Source organism: Ursus americanus, chromosome 14, assembly GCF_024610735.1.
Source record: "Ursus americanus isolate L20-20 chromosome 14, mUrsAme1.1.p, whole genome shotgun sequence".
Taxonomy (NCBI): domain Eukaryota; kingdom Metazoa; phylum Chordata; class Mammalia; order Carnivora; family Ursidae; genus Ursus; species Ursus americanus.
In genome coordinates this window covers 18,877,005-18,893,984 of record NC_142140.1, presented here as the reverse complement: position 1 = coordinate 18,893,984, position 16,980 = coordinate 18,877,005, and the positions used below count along the sequence as shown (strand labels likewise).

General features: G+C 44.7%; 1 protein-coding gene across 1 annotated transcript in view; it reads left to right on the top strand.

Annotated features, from left to right (window-relative positions):
- The window catches only part of GXYLT2 (glucoside xylosyltransferase 2), an 88,947-nt gene that overhangs the window by 59,993 nt on the left and 11,974 nt on the right, over positions 1-16,980 (top strand). Inside the window, exons 4-5 of the mRNA XM_045808099.2 lie at positions 9,530-9,781; positions 10,928-11,051. Of these exons, the coding sequence (XP_045664055.1) occupies positions 9,530-9,781; positions 10,928-11,051 (376 nt within the window). The remainder of the gene's footprint in view (positions 1-9,529; positions 9,782-10,927; positions 11,052-16,980) is intronic.

The following is a 16,980-nucleotide window of genomic DNA, read 5'->3' as shown; positions in this document are numbered from 1 at the left end:
CATTTGTTTTGTTTCTTAAGTCCCACATATAAGTGAACTCATATGGCATTTGTCTTTCTTTAACTTATTTCGCTTAGCATAGTTCTCTCTAGCTCCAGTCACGTCATTGCAAATGGCAAGATTTCATTCTTTTTTATGGCTGAATAATATTCCATTGTGTATATATTCTACTTCCTCTATCCATTCATCAGCCGATGGACATTTGAGCCGTTTGCATAATTTGGCTATTGTAAATAATGCTGCTATAAACATCAGGGTGCATGTTTCCCTTTGGATTAGTATTTTTGTATTTTCCAATAAATACCTAGTAGTGTAATTTCTGGACTGTAGGGTGAAACTGGACCACTTTCTTACACCATACACAAAAATAAATTCAAAGTGGATTAAAGACCTAAGTGAGACCTGAAACCATAAAAATCCCAAAGAAGAACACAGGCAGCAACCTCTTTGACATCAGACGTAGCAACTTCTTATTAGGTATGTCTCCTGAGGCAAGGGAAATAAAAGCAAAAATAAACTATTGGAACTTAATCATATCTGTTGATGTAAGTGGATTTGCAGTAATTTCACAATCCCTCCCCCTTCTTTAATGTCCGGAGATAAAACTCCACGGAGCTCCTGTGGTTATAATAAACAGACAGAAAATCAGTATGGACAGGGAAGTCCTTGACAACATTATCAGCCAAGTGACCTAATTGACAGCCATAGAATTTATAGACTACTCCACCCAACAACTGCAGAATAAACATTCTTTTCATATGCTCAGGGAACATTCACCAAGACAGACCACATGCTGGACCATAAATTTGAGAGGATTGAAATCATGTAGAGTATGTTCCCTGTCTCCAAGGGGATTATATTAGAAATGAATAACAAAAAGAAATCTGGAAAATCCCAAATATTTGGAAATCAAACCACACACTTGTAAATACCCCATGGGTCAAAGATTAAACATCCCTCTAGCTGCTCTATGAGGAATATGTTGGAGGGGAGTAAGGATGGAGTGAGACCAGCGAACAGGCCTGTCCAGATTTCCAGGGGAGCTGTAATCATGCCTTGGACCCAGGGAAGGTGGTGGAGAGAGAGAGAGAAAAGGGCAGATTCACATGCATGTATTTGGAGGAGAAGCTGATGGGACTCTTTATGGTTGGATGTGGGCAATGTGAGTAAGAGAGGAAGCATCTGACCTTGGGCTTTCTCGTTCCATGTCCTTTGACATCTCCCCTTTGCTCTCAGGATCCAGTCCAAATGTGTGGGCATAGCTCCTGTTTGGGCCGTGCCCACTCTGCCAGCCTGATCCCCAGCAGCCTGGATCTCCCACTGGCCGCTCCAGCCCCACCAGGCACCTCGCCATCCCTTCTTGCGCCATGCTCTCTCAGGTGTGGAACTTTCCATGTGCTGTTCCATTTATCTTCAGTACTCTTTGCCCTGCTCTTCATGTAATGCTCAGCTTAGATGTTGCTTCTTCCGGGAAGTCTTCCCTGCTTTCACGCAGACTGGCGCCCTGGTGTGTGCTTCTGTCCTACCCCACCATTCCCCACACCTCACTTTGCTTTGCCTCTTATCTGCCTCCGCCATTAGACCTCCTGGAGACCAAAGAAAAGGCCTCATTCTTTCACTACTGCTACGACAGCTGCCTCTACTGCTATAGCCAGGTCCTTGTTCCCCCGGGCGTGAGTCCAGGATCCTAGCCCTCGTGAGACAGGATGATAGTAAGACTGTGGCACATCGACTGAGTGCCTGCTGGGTGTTTGCCAGGGGCTTTGATCGCGCGGTCTCGTTTCATCAACCCCGCAGCGCCGTGGAGTGGGATGGCCTACGCCACTTTCAGGATGAGCGACTGAGGCTTCGAAGGCGCGAGTCGCTTGCCCAAGACCACACAGTTCGTAGTGGACACGGAATTTGAGCACGGATACAGTGGTTCCCCCCTTATCCGCGTTTCATTTTGCACAGTGTCAGTTCCGCACAGTCAACCGATCCTCCCTCCGATGTCTGGTCAGAAGGTCATTGGTGGCCTGACACCATGTCACAGTGCCCACGTCGCTCACCTCCCTCCGTGTTGTCACCTAGGCATTTTATCATCTCACGTCATCACAAGAAGAAGGGTGAGGACAGTGCAATCAGGTATTTTTGAGAGAGACGGCAGTCACATAACTTTTATTACAGTACATTGTAGTAATTGTTCCATTTTATTATTGTTCTTGTTAATCTCTTACTGTTCCTAATTAATAAATTAAACTCCATCCTAGGCATATATGTATAGGAGAAAACACAGTATGTGTAGGGGGTTCAGTACTTTCCATGGTCTCGGGCATCCGTCCACTGGGGTCTGGGAACATATCCCTCGTGGATTGGGGGGGCTACTGAAATTAGATTTCAAGCCCAGAGCTTTTTTTTTTTTTTTTTTTTTTTTTTGTTTTTTTTTTGTTTAAAGATTTTATTTATTAATTTGACAGAGAGAGACAGCCAGCGAGAGAAGGAACACAAGCAGGGGGAGTGGGAGAGGAAGAAGCAGGCTCCCAGCAGAGGAGCCTGATGTGGGGCTCGATCCCATAACGCCAGGATCACGCCCTGAGCCGAAGGCAGACGCTTAACCGCTGTGCCACCCAGGCGCCCCTCAAGCCCAGAGCTTTAAACCACAAAGTTGTACTGTCAAAGACCAACAGAGTTGGGGCAAAACACACTTGAAGGGAAGCCCGTGAGCCCTTGATCATCTCGCTGCCTGTGGCCAGCCCCCGGTCCTCGCTGAGCACAAAGAGCCAGCAGGTTTCACTGGGGACAGCCACCCGGGGTGGAGCAGTGAAAGGGTCAAGGACAGCAACACCCATTACAGCCAGCAGGATGACGTACAAATAGCTATTGTGTGCTGCCTTTCTGCTCCCCCCCCTTTCCTAAGAAAACAAAGGCCTCATTTCTAGTGCTGACTGATTTCCATAAGGGAATTAGAATGGCTAATTTTATATCCTTTCAGTAAATATTCCTCTTCCCATTATCACATGGCCAAATGATCCTCTTCAAATTAATACCAGCAATAATTGCTGCAGAATTAGCCTCCAGAGACATAATGTTATAGAAAGAGTAGGGTTTCCCTCCCCTCCCCCCGGGTCTTTTGTTTTTTCAGATAAAGAGTAAAGAGCCTTATGTACTTGCTTTCAGTCAAGGTAATAAGTAGATTATGATGATATCAGAAGGTTCAAAAACTTCTCTGCTTGATTCTGACTACATAAAAGGATTTTTGTGGTTGACATGTTTTGAAGTGCTATGGGCATTGATGGCAATGGTAACTAATTACACTTGACACTTTATAAGGGAAAACACAGAGACTTCTTATGGTAACAACACCGTTACTTACGGAGTACTGACTATGTCCCAGCCACTGTACCAAGGACCTTGTGTGTGTTATTTCACTGGATCACTAGGATAACCTGGGGAGAAGGGTGGTGGCGGTGGTGGTACTGCTTGCCACTTTTTACAAATGCGGGACTGAGGCCTTGAAAGACAGAGGAACTTGTCCTAAGTCACAGGGCCAGGGATCCTCCTGCCTGGAATTGAACTCATAAAGGCCAGACTCAAGATTTTAAGGACCCTCACATCTCTGAGATGTACCATTAGGTATGGTGTGTCTGTTTGGAAATATGAGCTACCTTCCGAAACTATATGCGCTTAGTTTAACGAGCTCACACCTGTGTAAGCACCACTGTGGTCAAGAACTAGATGGTTCGACCATTGCCCCAGAAACCCACAATGTATCCCTTCCCAGCAGCACCCAGGGGCTTCTTGACATTTCAGGGAGAGCGGATGCTGAGGAAGGAGGGAGGGAACTAGGCTTCAGTAGTTAGAAATGCCAGTACGTACCCACGGGGGCCAGACAGCTAACTCAGGAATGACACGCATCAGGTGCCTTCTCAGGTAGAGGTGATTCTGTCGTACCTTTCATTCAGGTTCAAGTCCTTGGAGTTGTTCTTGACTTTTCTCTTTGTCTCACGTGATGCCTACAGCCCCTCGGAAAATCCTGTTCAACCTATCTTTAAACTCTATTTAGGATTTGACCACTTCTCACTCTCTGGGTTGTTACCCCCTGAGCCACACCACTGTCACAGCTCACCTGAATTACTAAGATGCTCTCCTACCTGGGCTCCCTGTTTCCCCTCTGCATCTTAGTCATCTGTCCTCAGTGTGGCATCCACAGTGACCGTGTCTCTAAGGCAGATCCCGTGTCACCCCTCTGTTAAAGCTCCCCAGTGGCTCCCATCTCACTCTCAGTAAAAACCAAAGTTCTTCCAAGGGCAAGCAAAGCCCTAAGTGCCCCACGCACCCTCTATCCTCCTCCTCCACTCTTCTTCCCTTTTTTGGCCCCTGTCCAGCCACACTGGCCCCCTGCTGGTCTGGAACAGTGCCAGCCACCCGGCTTTATTCCCATTTGCTCACCTCCTCCTGAGTGACACTTTCTCCATAGCCCTATTTAAAATTGCAAACTCTTCTCTACCTGGGACCCCTGGCCCGTTTCCCTGCTTTATTCTCCACGAGCTTCTAGACTCTATAATCAATATACTGATCTTATTTATTACGTGACTCCCTCATGAGGGCAGAGGTTTTTGTCTTTCTCAGTCTCTGCTGGTCACACGTGGCACCTAGTGGACCCTCCATCAATGTTTATTGTATGAATGAACTGAGGACATGGGGAGCGGCCGTCCACAAGCACCAGCAGATGTTTCCCTCGTAGGATGCAGGCTGTTCTTGCCGGAGCTCAGTTTTGGGGGGTTTTTTTTTGGCTTTTGTTTTGCTTTGTTTGTTTGTTTAAGATTTTATTTATTTATTCGACAGAGAGAGAGACAGCCAGCGAGAGAGGGAACACAAGCACGGGGAGTGGGAGAGGAAGAAGCAGGCTCCTAGCGGAGCAGGGAGCCCGATGAGGGGCTCGATCCCAGAACCCGGGGATCACACCCTGAGCCGAAGGCAGATGCTTCATGACTGAGCCATCCAGGTGCCCCTGGCTTTTTTTTTTTTTTTTTTTTTAGGACAGAAATGCAGGTATTTCTGAGAAACCTTCAGTTTTTATAAAATGTTGGCAACTCATTCAATTTTTTAAAAAAGACCACATATTAAAATTTTTAAAAATCCATGCATTGGCTGAATTTGTCCCACAGACCCTGTAATGCAGTCCGCAGGGACAGCTGCACCGGCTTTGCCATCTTCACTGAAGACCAGCAAGTTTCCAAAATGGCAGCCATAAAATATATTCCCAAGCGTTTGTTCCTTGTCCCTTGGTTCTTGTCCAGAAAGCACGTCTCTAGAACCAAAGCAGCAGAAGAGGGATTTGATACGGCTCTGGAGAAGGATGGCATGCAGAGGGCTTCCCACCCACGAGTCCTTGGATCTGGGGTCCGTGTGGGTGCCGTCTGGTGGGGGCCAGCACTGACATTTGAGTGTCCTTAAATGATCGTCGCTGGTCTTCCAGACATGCATCATCTCCTGCTACAGGGCTCAATCCCAGGCAGTCCACCAGCGCCAGACTCGTAGGAAAATACGAACTGAAAGGAATTGATAGGGTCAGCCCCTCTGAGGTGTGCTGCTTGTAGGCCAAAGCCCGAAAGCATGACCAAACAGGATGCTGGTGAAGATAAGGGGTAAAAGGCCTCCTCTTATGTTGCTGGCCAAAGGCTAAACTGGTCCCTTTCTAGAAAATGCATGTATTCTTTTACAAAAGAATAATATTTTAATGAGTGTATCCTACAGATACACTCATGTGTGTTTGAAATGAGTTGAGATGAGGTTTCTTATTGTGACACTGTTTGTCATAACAAAAGCTTGAAAATGACCTATATACCCTACGCTGTGTAACTAGATAAACTATGGTAGAGCCACACAATGGAATGCTATCCAGACATCAAAATTAAAAAATAAAATCTGTATGTGCTGATATGTAAATTCCTCCTACATGATTTTTTTCTTCCTTCGAGGCAGGCTGATAACACTGTGGATGCTATGTTTCCATGTGTAGTGTGAAAGGGGATTGTACACACATAGCTATTTATTCTCACATGTGTAATGTATCCCTGGCACAACACAGAGCAGTCCCATATCTTCGGTTACCTCTAAGAATGGGATTTGGTGACAAAATCAGAAGGAAGAATAAATTGCCAACAAATGTACTTTAATATATTTAATACATTTTTTATTAAAATTAAAAAGAAAAGAAAAAGAAATGCCATATTATGTGCTTGGAAACCTCCCTAAAGGGGCACCTGGATGGCTCAGCCGGTTAAGCATCTGCCTTCAGCTCAGGTCATGATCTCAGGGTCCTGGGATTGAGCCTGACTTCGTTGTTGTCGGGCTCCCTGCTCAGGGGGGAGTCTGCTTCTTCATCTGCCCCTCCCCCTGCTCATGCATGTGCCCTCTCTCTCTCCCTCTCTCTCTTGCTCTCTTTCTCAAATAAGTAAAATCTTAAAAAAAAGAAGTCCCCTAGAAAGATACCCATTGTAGTACTGTTTATAATAATAAAAAAGGAGCAATCTTGTGTGTTAAATTAAAATTTTACCCTATTTAAGTTTATTCTGATTTTATAAATTTCCAATACAACTTTTTTGCCTTCTTCTCTCTTGAGTAAACATATTGTCTGTACCTTCATGTTGGAATACCTCCATTCTTCAGACCTTTTTAGTTGTTTTATTTTCCAGACCTTCGTCAGAAGAGTCTTTCATTTTCTTCTTTTTTGTTCCGATGAGGGGTCGAAGAAAGTAACGATAGCTTTAATAACACTGACGACTTAGGGCCGAGAAAAAAATTAGGGTAATCAAGTCAGCAAGCTTGATTCTTTTGGGTAGATGTATGTTATGTAGACATAACCCTTAATTGATTAAAACATTAATATTGTGGGGCGCCTGGGCGGCACAGCGGTTAAGCATCTGCCTTCGGCTCAGGGCGTGATCCCGGCGTTCTGGGATCGAGCCCCACATCAGGCTCCTCTGCTATGAGCCTGCTTCTTCCTCTCCCACTCCCCCTGCTTGTGTTCCCTCTCTCGCTGGCTGTCTCTATCTCTGTCAAATAAATAAATAAAATCTTAAAAAAAAAAAAGTTTAAAAAAAAACACATTAATATTGTATGCTTCTCTTCAGGCCTTATTAGATAATCAGCCATAAAGAGAAATTTGTAGTATTTCACATAGATTGAGATAGCTTTCTCTTCCTCTCTGATTCTGCACTTCTAAATTAGGTTTTTATTGGAACACCATACATTCTCTTTTCCCTGAAAACACATTCTAGAAAGTGACTTAATCTTGCTATAACCTTATTAGCCAAAATCCAGCAATCATTAGCATTATTTGACATATAAACTTGGACAGAACCCTTTTCTTTGCTTTAGTTTTTCTTCCCAGTAAAATAAATGAGCAGCATGTTGAGTACTTGGGATGGTGTTAGGCATGCAAGAAATCATAAGTGTGTTTACATATGATACATAACTTGTATCATAACATGCATTTCCTCATACTTCTGTAGAGAGTTTGCCTTTCCTCCATGGAACTCTGTAACTGTGATTTAAAAAAAAACTTAGATGCTAATCTGTGGCAAATTTTATACCTTTCCCTGGCAAAATAAGAAGAAAAATAAGAATAAGGTAGAGGATTTTTTTTTAAGTTTTTGTGTTCAATTTGAAGAATTCATCCTAATTCTAAAATTATGATCTTCAAGTTGTTAAAATGGATGTCAAGACCATCTTCTCTTATAAAATGGTAGGTGATCATTATTCTTTTTTTTTTTTAAAGATTTTATTTATTTATTCGACAGAGGTAGAGACAGCCAGCGAGAGAGGGAACACAAGCAGGGGGAGTGGGAGAGGAAGAAGCAGGCTCCCAGCGGAGGAGCCTGATGTGGGGCTCGATCCCATAACGCCAGGACCACGCCCTGAGCCGAAGGCAGACGCTTAACCGCTGTGCCACCCAGGCGCCCCGGTGATCGTTATTCTTAATTTCATTTTACTGGTTTGTAAAATCTGTTCCTCCAGTAGATGAGGAATGAAAGCTAGGTCCTGCAGCTGATCATGGAAGCTCTGAAATCATTCAAGTCTGAAATCTCCATGATACCTGTATCATACAGTGTGCATTTTCATCAATTTTAAATATTGGGGATCCCTATGGAATACCGTCTTAGCTCGCCATAACAAAATACCAGAGATCGTGTGCCTTAAACCACAGAAGTTTATTTTCTCACCGTTCTGGAGGCTGGAAGTCTGAGATCAGTGTGGCTTGAGACAGCTGCTTCTCATTGTTTTCTCACATGACAGAGACAGCAAGTTTTTTGGCATCTCTTCTTATAAGGGCACTCATCCCTTCATGAAGGCCCCACTCTCATGACCTAATTGAACCTTAATTACCTCCCACAGACCCCATCTACAAATACCATCACTCTGGGGGTTAGGACTTCAAACATATGAATTTTGAAAGGACACAGACGTTCAGCCCATTGCAAGTGTCATTGTGGTGTTAGGATGATGTTAGGCCAGGGATCCAGGAAAATTCAAATTCTTCTTTAATTAAGCAACCGCTAAATTTCAGGAATAATGGCAGAACAAGGCAAATAACACTATCACTAACTAAGGCTTCGAAGTCTCAAACTCTCAGGCAAAACTCTGGTAAGCTAAGCAGTTAGGACAGGAGAACTCATTTGCTTTGGATGGCTGGCGTCAATGAGCTGCTACTGAGGTTAAAAATCACAGCCCATGAACCAAGAACGGCTTTTGCATTTCAAACGGGTGAAGAAAAATCAAAAGATTTTGTAGCATCTGAAAATGATACAAAATATAGATTTTAGTGTCCCTAAATAAAGTTTTATTGAAACACAGCTGTGCCCGTTCTTTTACACGTTGTTGTAACTTTTGTACGACAATGGCAGACTTGTATTATCGCAACAGAGCTTTAAAGATTTACTTTCTGACCCTTTAGGGAAAAGTTTGCCAATTCAAATCTACAAACAAAGCTGACCAATGATTTGTTTCACCTGTTCCCAAGACTAAATCTTAGCACAAAATGTCATCTCGAAAAGATGCAGTTGTATCCATCAACACTAGAAGAAATGGATCCAGAGACAAGAGTATTTACCCCAAGGCCTGGCATAAGCTTGTCTAGACAGTATCCACTTCAAGTTGTCTAATGCCAGACCCACCTGTTCCAGGAGAAAACTAAGAGGGGAAGACAGATGACTTCATTGGAGAATGAAAGGAGAAGAGAGGGCCTCAGCCCATGAGCTGATGTTGTCATTCCTTTGAAAGTTTAACACTTACCAAATATAGTCTAGGGTCCTGGAATGGAACCATCTGAATTAAGATTTATTTGCCTTTGAGTCTCTACCCCTCGATTAGTATTTATCCCTGAAGTCAAAGGAGATGGGAGGAGCGGAAGCTAAGAGTGGTACCCTTTCTAGAATTCAACATTGACCACTGAAATTGGCAGCGCTGTTGACATATCGGGCCCACTTCCTTTGTTTCTGATTTGTTTTTGTTTGGTTTTCTCCCTCCTCCCCTCAAACACACAAAGGTGATTTTAAAGGATGTGGATTCGCTTCTCTACGTGGACACCGACGTTCTCTTTCTGAGACCCGTTGATGACATCTGGAAGCTTCTGAGGCAGTTTAATGCCACGCAGCTTGCTGCCATGGCCCCTGAGCATGAAATCCCCAAGATTGGCTGGTACAGTCGCTTTGCTCGGCACCCTTTCTATGGCTCTGCAGGAGTTAATTCAGGAGTCATGCTGATGAATCTAACTCGCATAAGAAGTGCCCAGTTTAAGGTAAGCAAATACTTTCTAGTTCATGGTTTAAAATCGGGATTTTTAATCATTTCAACAGTGATGTTTCTAGATTGTCAGTGTATTGATTTTGGAAGTAGGTGGTTTGTTGGTGAGGATGGAAGGGGCCAGGGAAGAGGATAATATCTGGAAAGGTATGAAATATTTGTTCAGAAAAAGTCCAGGTGATTATGGAATTTAAAGCTTCGGCAGAGTAGCTCTTCAGGAATGTTCTGTTGCATTTCTGAATTCTATAACATTTAAACTCTGTGTATACCCAAAGCTTCCAAAACCATGGAAAATTTTTGTGCAATTATCCTAGGGATATATTTATATAAGTATACAGAGATACTTGTACAAGGCTGCTCATGGCCTCATCTTTTATCCTAGTAAAGAACTGGAAAGAACCTAAATGAACATCGGTAGAGAACTAGTAAAAATTTTTTAAAAACACACACAAAAAACAAAAAACTCATCCTCCTATTAAGAATTAGATCAAACTGTAAGATAAACAAGATCTCTAAAAAATATTAAGGGAAAAAGTGAAAATGCAACAAAGCATGGTACCGTGGAGTATGATCTCTTTTATGGCTTAGAAATTTCCAGAAGAATCCCTAGGAGAATACCTAATTGTTAACTGTGGGTATTTCTGGGAAAAGTGGGGGTGGAGATGGTAGGAGGATGGAGGAAGAATATTTTTACTTTTTAATTTTATCTTTGTGTGCTGTTTGAATATTTAGTCTACGATTGTGTTGCTTTTATTTTAAAAGCAAATTATGTTAAGACAAGGAAAAGGTGTTTTTCCTTAGATACCTTAAATCTGCTATCTGTATTTTGTTCCCTCACTTCCAAGGCAAGAATTAAGCATAAGAAAAAGAGGTTCAATTTGGGCACAGTTTTCTGAGTAGAAACGATAGCCCCAACTACTGGTTCCTGGTCCATCTCGTATCCATGTGTTACGGATCCAGCAAAACGCTATAGTTTCCAGCTCCAGTTTTGCTTTGTCCTATGTCTTGAGGCCAGCAGGACCCCTCCCCTGTTTGCTTCATTCCTGGGGGGCTCGGGGGAACCAGTTCCTCTCCATCATTTCTCAGTGGACAGGACGTATTTGCTTTGCCTCAGCCACTCTGATGGTTTTCTCTTTTCCAGAACAGCATGATTCCAACAGGCTTGGCTTGGGAGGACATGTTGTACCCTCTGTACCAGAAGTACAAGAATGCCATCACGTGGGGAGACCAGGATTTATTAAATATTATTTTTTATTTCAATCCAGGTAGGCTCTCTTGCGAGAATGCCATTTGTGTAGGAGTCCGCCCACCGCGCCACCCAGAGCACATTCCAGCCCGGTCTGTGATTGACTGAGCCTGAATGATGCCCGGGTTCCCTGTGAAGTGCGCCCTTTCATTCGCACACACCACCACCCACGCCTCCCGCCCCAGGCTTGTCCCCGGGGCGGCCCTCCCGCTGCTGACACAAAAGGCCAAATGTTGAACCCTCCAACACTGGACACCATTTTTGGAGCATATCTTTTAGAGTCTTGCCACACCATTCTTCTAAGTGTTGTCAGAATTAATGGCAGGCGGCAGAACTGAATGCCAACATTATGAGCCAGACAGGAGGCCCTGCATGGCTAAACAATTGCTAGATTGAAGGGAGCTGATGCTTGGGATCCCTACAGTTAAGTGACTTGTTCGGGGTTAAAGGAGCCTAGAATAAGGACTTAGACTCCCCAATTCCTTTTTCTTTTCATGTGCGGAACAAAAAAAAAAAATCTTATATTGTATCAATGATTTGGTGGAGTTGAGGGAGGGAGATGAAAGTCTCTGATCTGTGTTTTTGGTTGTTGACACCTAAAACTAATAAAATTTCCTCTTTTCTTTGCTAAAAACTTATTTAATGTTGCTAAAATCAAAACCATGTTTTCTCCTCAAGAGAGATCTTTGCGGGGGGGAGGGGGGGCGGGGAGCACTTGTTACCCGGACCTATTCAGTTCATTTCTTTGTCTTTACAAAATCCTAAAATAGAGACTCCTGTCTATAAAAACTTCTGCCTGTCATAACCTGTCACCCTGGAAGCACCTACTGTGTACTTCAATTTTTTTTTTAAACAAAACTCTGAAATAAAACCTAATCTCATCTATCTTTGGATCTAGAAGGAGCAAATCCTGGAAAAGAAAAAAAAAAAAAAGCAGATTGAAAGAGAGTTTCTGGGGAAAATTCCCAGTATGAAATCATCAGAGGAAGGGAAAGTCTTGGCTGTTTGCCAGTGGCATGTTTTAATCCATTTCCCTCTGCAGTAACAGGGACTTTAAGGTCTATACCCCTCTTTTTTCTTCCTAAGCAAATTGCATCTTTTTTCTAGGTGTAGATGGATTGGTTAGGACTCTTGGCTGTGTGTAAAAGACCCCGGAGTTAGTTCAAGCACAGGGATACTTTTTTATTACCAAACTTGTGTCTGCTAGAAACTGAGGCAGGAAGGCCAGCAGGCTCAGCCTAGGACCTGAAGCAGGATAGGGAAAATGAGGAGGAGGCCAGAGTGGCCTTCCTTTCTTCTACTGACATTGTTTATTCCTCTCTTTGTGGACCTCCTCCTCTGCTCCTCAGGCCTCAAAGCAAAGTATCCACATTTCATACTCCAGGTGCAGCCATATGCAAAGATTAGCTCCAGCCTCCTTCTGGGGAGAAGCCAGATTGTTCCAGCATGGGTCAGCTAGGCCAGGAGCATGCAGCTAAGAAATAATGGCTGACATTTATTATTTACACAGTGCCAGGTGCTGGTCTAAGCATTATCTTCTTTAATCCTCACAACCACCCTGAGAATGTAATCCCCATTTTACAGACAAAGATACCAAGGGAAAGAGAGTTCGGTCATTTGCGGTGCTGCTAATGAGTGACAGAGCAGGGGTGCATACCCAGGCTTGACTTCCGCCCTCTGGGTTTGGGGGAGAGGGGAAGTTCTAAGAGAGGGGCAATCCTAGAGAGCTGCGGGGACATCCCAAAATGTATCTCTGCACTGAATTATTTGTCCTTTACTTATTGCATTTTCCTCTCTGTTATGTGGCTAAAACTATCTTTCAGAAGCCCATCTGGACATATCCCAAACAGGAATTCTAAAGATTCGCACAGTTTCCTCCCCAGAAATCCTCTTAGCCTGTTTCAGATTATTTGAGGACGTGATCAGTGAGTAAATAACACTTGAAGGCAGTTGTAAGCAGCTTTGCAATTAGACAGGAGCCCTTGTCTTTAATTGGAGCTGAAAACCAGCTGAGTTTGATGGCTTCTGTATTCCCCATCTTAAATCCATTGCGTACTCGAATATTATCAAATAGTTTGAAGTTGTTCTAAACCCTGGTTCTGAACAGTACCAATAACCAAGTTTTCTAGCTTCCAATCGGTGAGTTCTTAGGTAACGCCTTGATTGTTCTTAGTGTGACCTGCATTCGATCGTCCTTTTTCATACTTTATTAGACATGAGATCTTTGAACTGAAACCCATTGATATCCTTCACATGATAAGCTCTTTCTTTGTTTATATTGTGATCACTTTCTATTCACCAGAAAACTATTTAGAAAAAAGATTGGTCACCTTTATCCTAGAAAGGAGAGAGGGAGACGAAAGAGAGGAGATTGGCCCGGACACGGGAGGTAAAGATGTTCATTGTTATAGAACTTTGGGTTGCCATGGATGAAGAAGCAATGCACAAGGGGCGCCTGGACGGCCCAGTCGGTAAAGTGTCTGCCTCGGGCTCGGGTCATGATCCCAGGGTCCTGGGATCAAGTTCCGCATTAGGCTCCTTGCTCAGCAAGAAGCCTGCTTCTCCCTCTGCCTGCTGCTCCCCTCCTGCTTGTTCTCTCTCTCTTTGACAAATAAGTGAAAAAAAAGAAAAAAAGCAATGGACAAAAAACCTGAGCACATGTCTGAAATGGTATTATTATTATAGTCTCCTGTAGCCCATAACACCGCTTTTTTAAAATGTGTTTAAAAGTCATTAGTTTAAAAATATTTTGAAACTCTTGCCATAATTAGTAAATTTCTGTGGATGTGTCATGGCAGTGCTGGGTACTAGACGGGAGGAGAGAGCTGGAGCTTAGGAGGGACGTGCAGGTCACTCAGCCCACAGGACATTCCTGGTAGGTGAGCCAAGATAGCTCCTCCAAGGGGGGGACACGGAGCTCACAACTCTACATGTAAATTCGAGTCGAGAGCAGAGTTCTGTAGAAAGGGTGGATGTGACCGGAGCCAGAAGAGCACCGTACACAGAAAGATGGGTTTGAGGAATACGTTTAGGTTGCAGGGGGCCAGACCCAGGGGGTGGCCCTGGGAACACATGGGTCACATCGTGCTAGGCCTCTTGGGAGTTAGCTCTGGGGACCTGCCAAGGACCAAAGCTGATTTCTTCATCCCTCAGAGGCCCCATGGCCTCGGCCATCCTTGCTTCTCTCCACGCCTACCTGATTCCGTTCTGTTTCGCAGCATTCTGTTTCATGTGGCCCAACCCTGAGCCCACGCAACCTACAAGCCCACAGCCAATGATGATGCATGGTTGCTACCAGCCACCTCTGTGTCCTAATTCACATTCCTGAAGAGAAAGAGAAAGAGAGAGAGTTGCCTGGCCCAGCCTATGAAATGGTTCCAAGCCCAGCTAAAAATTACTTCTCTTTGGATAGGGGAGACCACCCATGATCTGGTCATTGGGAGCCAGAAGAGCAAGCCTGCGTGGCATTTTCCCCTCTCAGACATGGACACCTAGGTCTCGCCCTTCCTCAGGAACAATTTCCATAAAGGTGGGCGGTGGGCAGGGAAGGAAAGGAAACCAGCCAAGTATAGATAACGAGGCAGGGGGGCCAGCCAGAGAGCAACTGTAGGCTTTTGCCCACAGGGAGAGGGAAGCGTGGAATGGCAACATACTACACACGGGTTGGCATGGACTGGACAAAGGGTGTGGTACCGGGGAGTTGTGAGGGCTTTGGTGGGGCCACAGGGAGCAGAACACATGGTCACGTGGGGCAGCCTCTTCGCTGGCCCCATGCGGGCCTCGTTCTCATCTCGCCAGAGTCCCTAGAGCCTTGCACTTCGAGCATGCAGCCACACTGGCTCCTCACCCCACCGAAACTCCCAGCGTCGGCAGCGGCGTGTGCTGTGGGGCTGACAGGCCCGGCTCTCTGGTGTTAGGATTGTTCTGGGAAACTGGTAACATCTTCTTGTTTGGGGAGTCTGGGAGTTTCATGAGCTCTGATAGAAAGCCAAGAATGACGATTCTGACTTTCACGTGCAAGCCTTCGTGCCTGGAGCCGAGTTGGTCTTCAGAAGTGTTGGCTGGTTGAATGAATGGATTTGAGAGACTGGAGTGACAGAGGGAAATGAGTGGAAGAGGAAGTTCACAGCAAGGAAAGTGAGGAGCGGAAGGAGAGGGAGAAAGCCAGAGAAAGCAGGATGCATGGGCCGGAGGAAGGTAGAAGAGTTTCCGTGTACTCAATCATTCAGCAGATACTGTTTGAGGACCTACTATGTGTCAGCCATGGCGGTGGGCGCTGGGGACAATGCAGCAGACAGAATGGACACGTGCCTATTTTCATGAAACCTACCTTTTATTGGAAGAGGTAGACTTCCAAAGAACAGCAACTAGGTTTTACAAATCACAGGTTGTAATACATGCTATAAAAGGAATAAATGGGGGTGCCTGGGTAGCTTGGTTGGTTAAGCATCTGCCTTCGGCTCAGGCCATGATCTCAGGTCCTGGGATCGAGCCCCGAGTTGGGCTCCCTGCTCAGCGGGGAGTGTCCTTCTCCCTCTCCTTCTGCCCTTCCCGTGCCCACCCTTGCTCATGCTCACTTTCCTGCATGTGCTGTCTGTCTGTCTGTCTGTCTCTCTCTCTCAGATAAATAAATAAAATCTTTTTTAAAGAAAGGAATAAATGGGGCACTGAGAGAGAGACTATCGAGGCTGGAGGGAGAGGATTGCTTCGTTAGATTGTGTGATCAGGGCAGTCTTCCTGGAAGAATTCATTGCCCTCCATTCATTGCCCTCTTCTGGAACAAGGTGCATTCTGGAAGAAGGAAGAGCAGGATGCTGGGAAAGCTCAGCTGCAGAATGACACATTAGAGAAACAAGCCTAACAAACAAAAATTAATGATGCATCCAAACGCCTCCATTCTGTAGCGAGTGAGTGGCAAGCCGGCTTCACCAGGAAGTGAAAAGGAACAGGCATGAGCTGTTCCATAATCTTAGGGAACCCGAGAGTAAGAAATAATCAGAAACGTAAGGAGCAATCAATTCACATACTACTTTGCAAATAGTTAGGAGGCTCTGGAAATAAATGTAGACTCCTGAAGCGATCACTAAGGGATTTCAGAGCCATAGATAATCAGTTAATGAGCTTCTTTATCTGTGTAAAATGGAGAGGAAAATAGCAAAGACTCGGGGTTTGAAGAGGGGTTAGCTTGAAAAAATATTTTAAAATAAATTGCAGTGGTTTGAGGCTTTGGGGATTTGGAATTTTAAAACCATTCACCCTATTATTTCCTGAGCAGTGGAAAGTAACCTGACCATTTCCCCATGCTATCATTTTTAACCATCAGATTTTGACAGCCCTGATAATCTTGCCTACAATAGATCCATTTCAGAATGGTTGCTGACCATGTGCCAAATAGCCACCAGGAGTCCACGCTGCATGTCCATCAGCTGGTCTCCATAGATGTTCCCTCTTTAGTCCACCCCATGATGCTAGTTTGACCCCTCTCCTCCCCCCTCCATTAACCAAATGGAGATATCAGAGTGTAACCCATGCAAAATGTATCTGTGAATAAAAAGACACAACTATTACTTTTAACTGCCCACTCTTGCTTTCCCTTTCTTTGGGTAACAGGACCCCAGTTTCCTCGGGGGAATTACTCTTCTCTCTCTCTCTCTCTCTGCTTTTGCATGCAGTCCTAGAGCCCCGTCTGCTCCTGACTCCCACTCACCCAGTCAGAGCATGTCCTCGGAACCTCAGTCTGGGGATCCGGGAGCAGAAAGTAGCCAAGGCCGGGGTGTTGGCCGTGTTGGCGATGTTGGCAGTGGTGCTGAAAAGCTGACTTTATTTTTTTTTTTAAAGATTTTATTTATTTATTTGACAGAGACAGCCAGCTAGAGAGGGAACACAAGCAGGGAGAGTGGGAGAGGAAGAAGCAGGCTCCCAGCGGAGGAGCCTGATGTGGGGCTTGA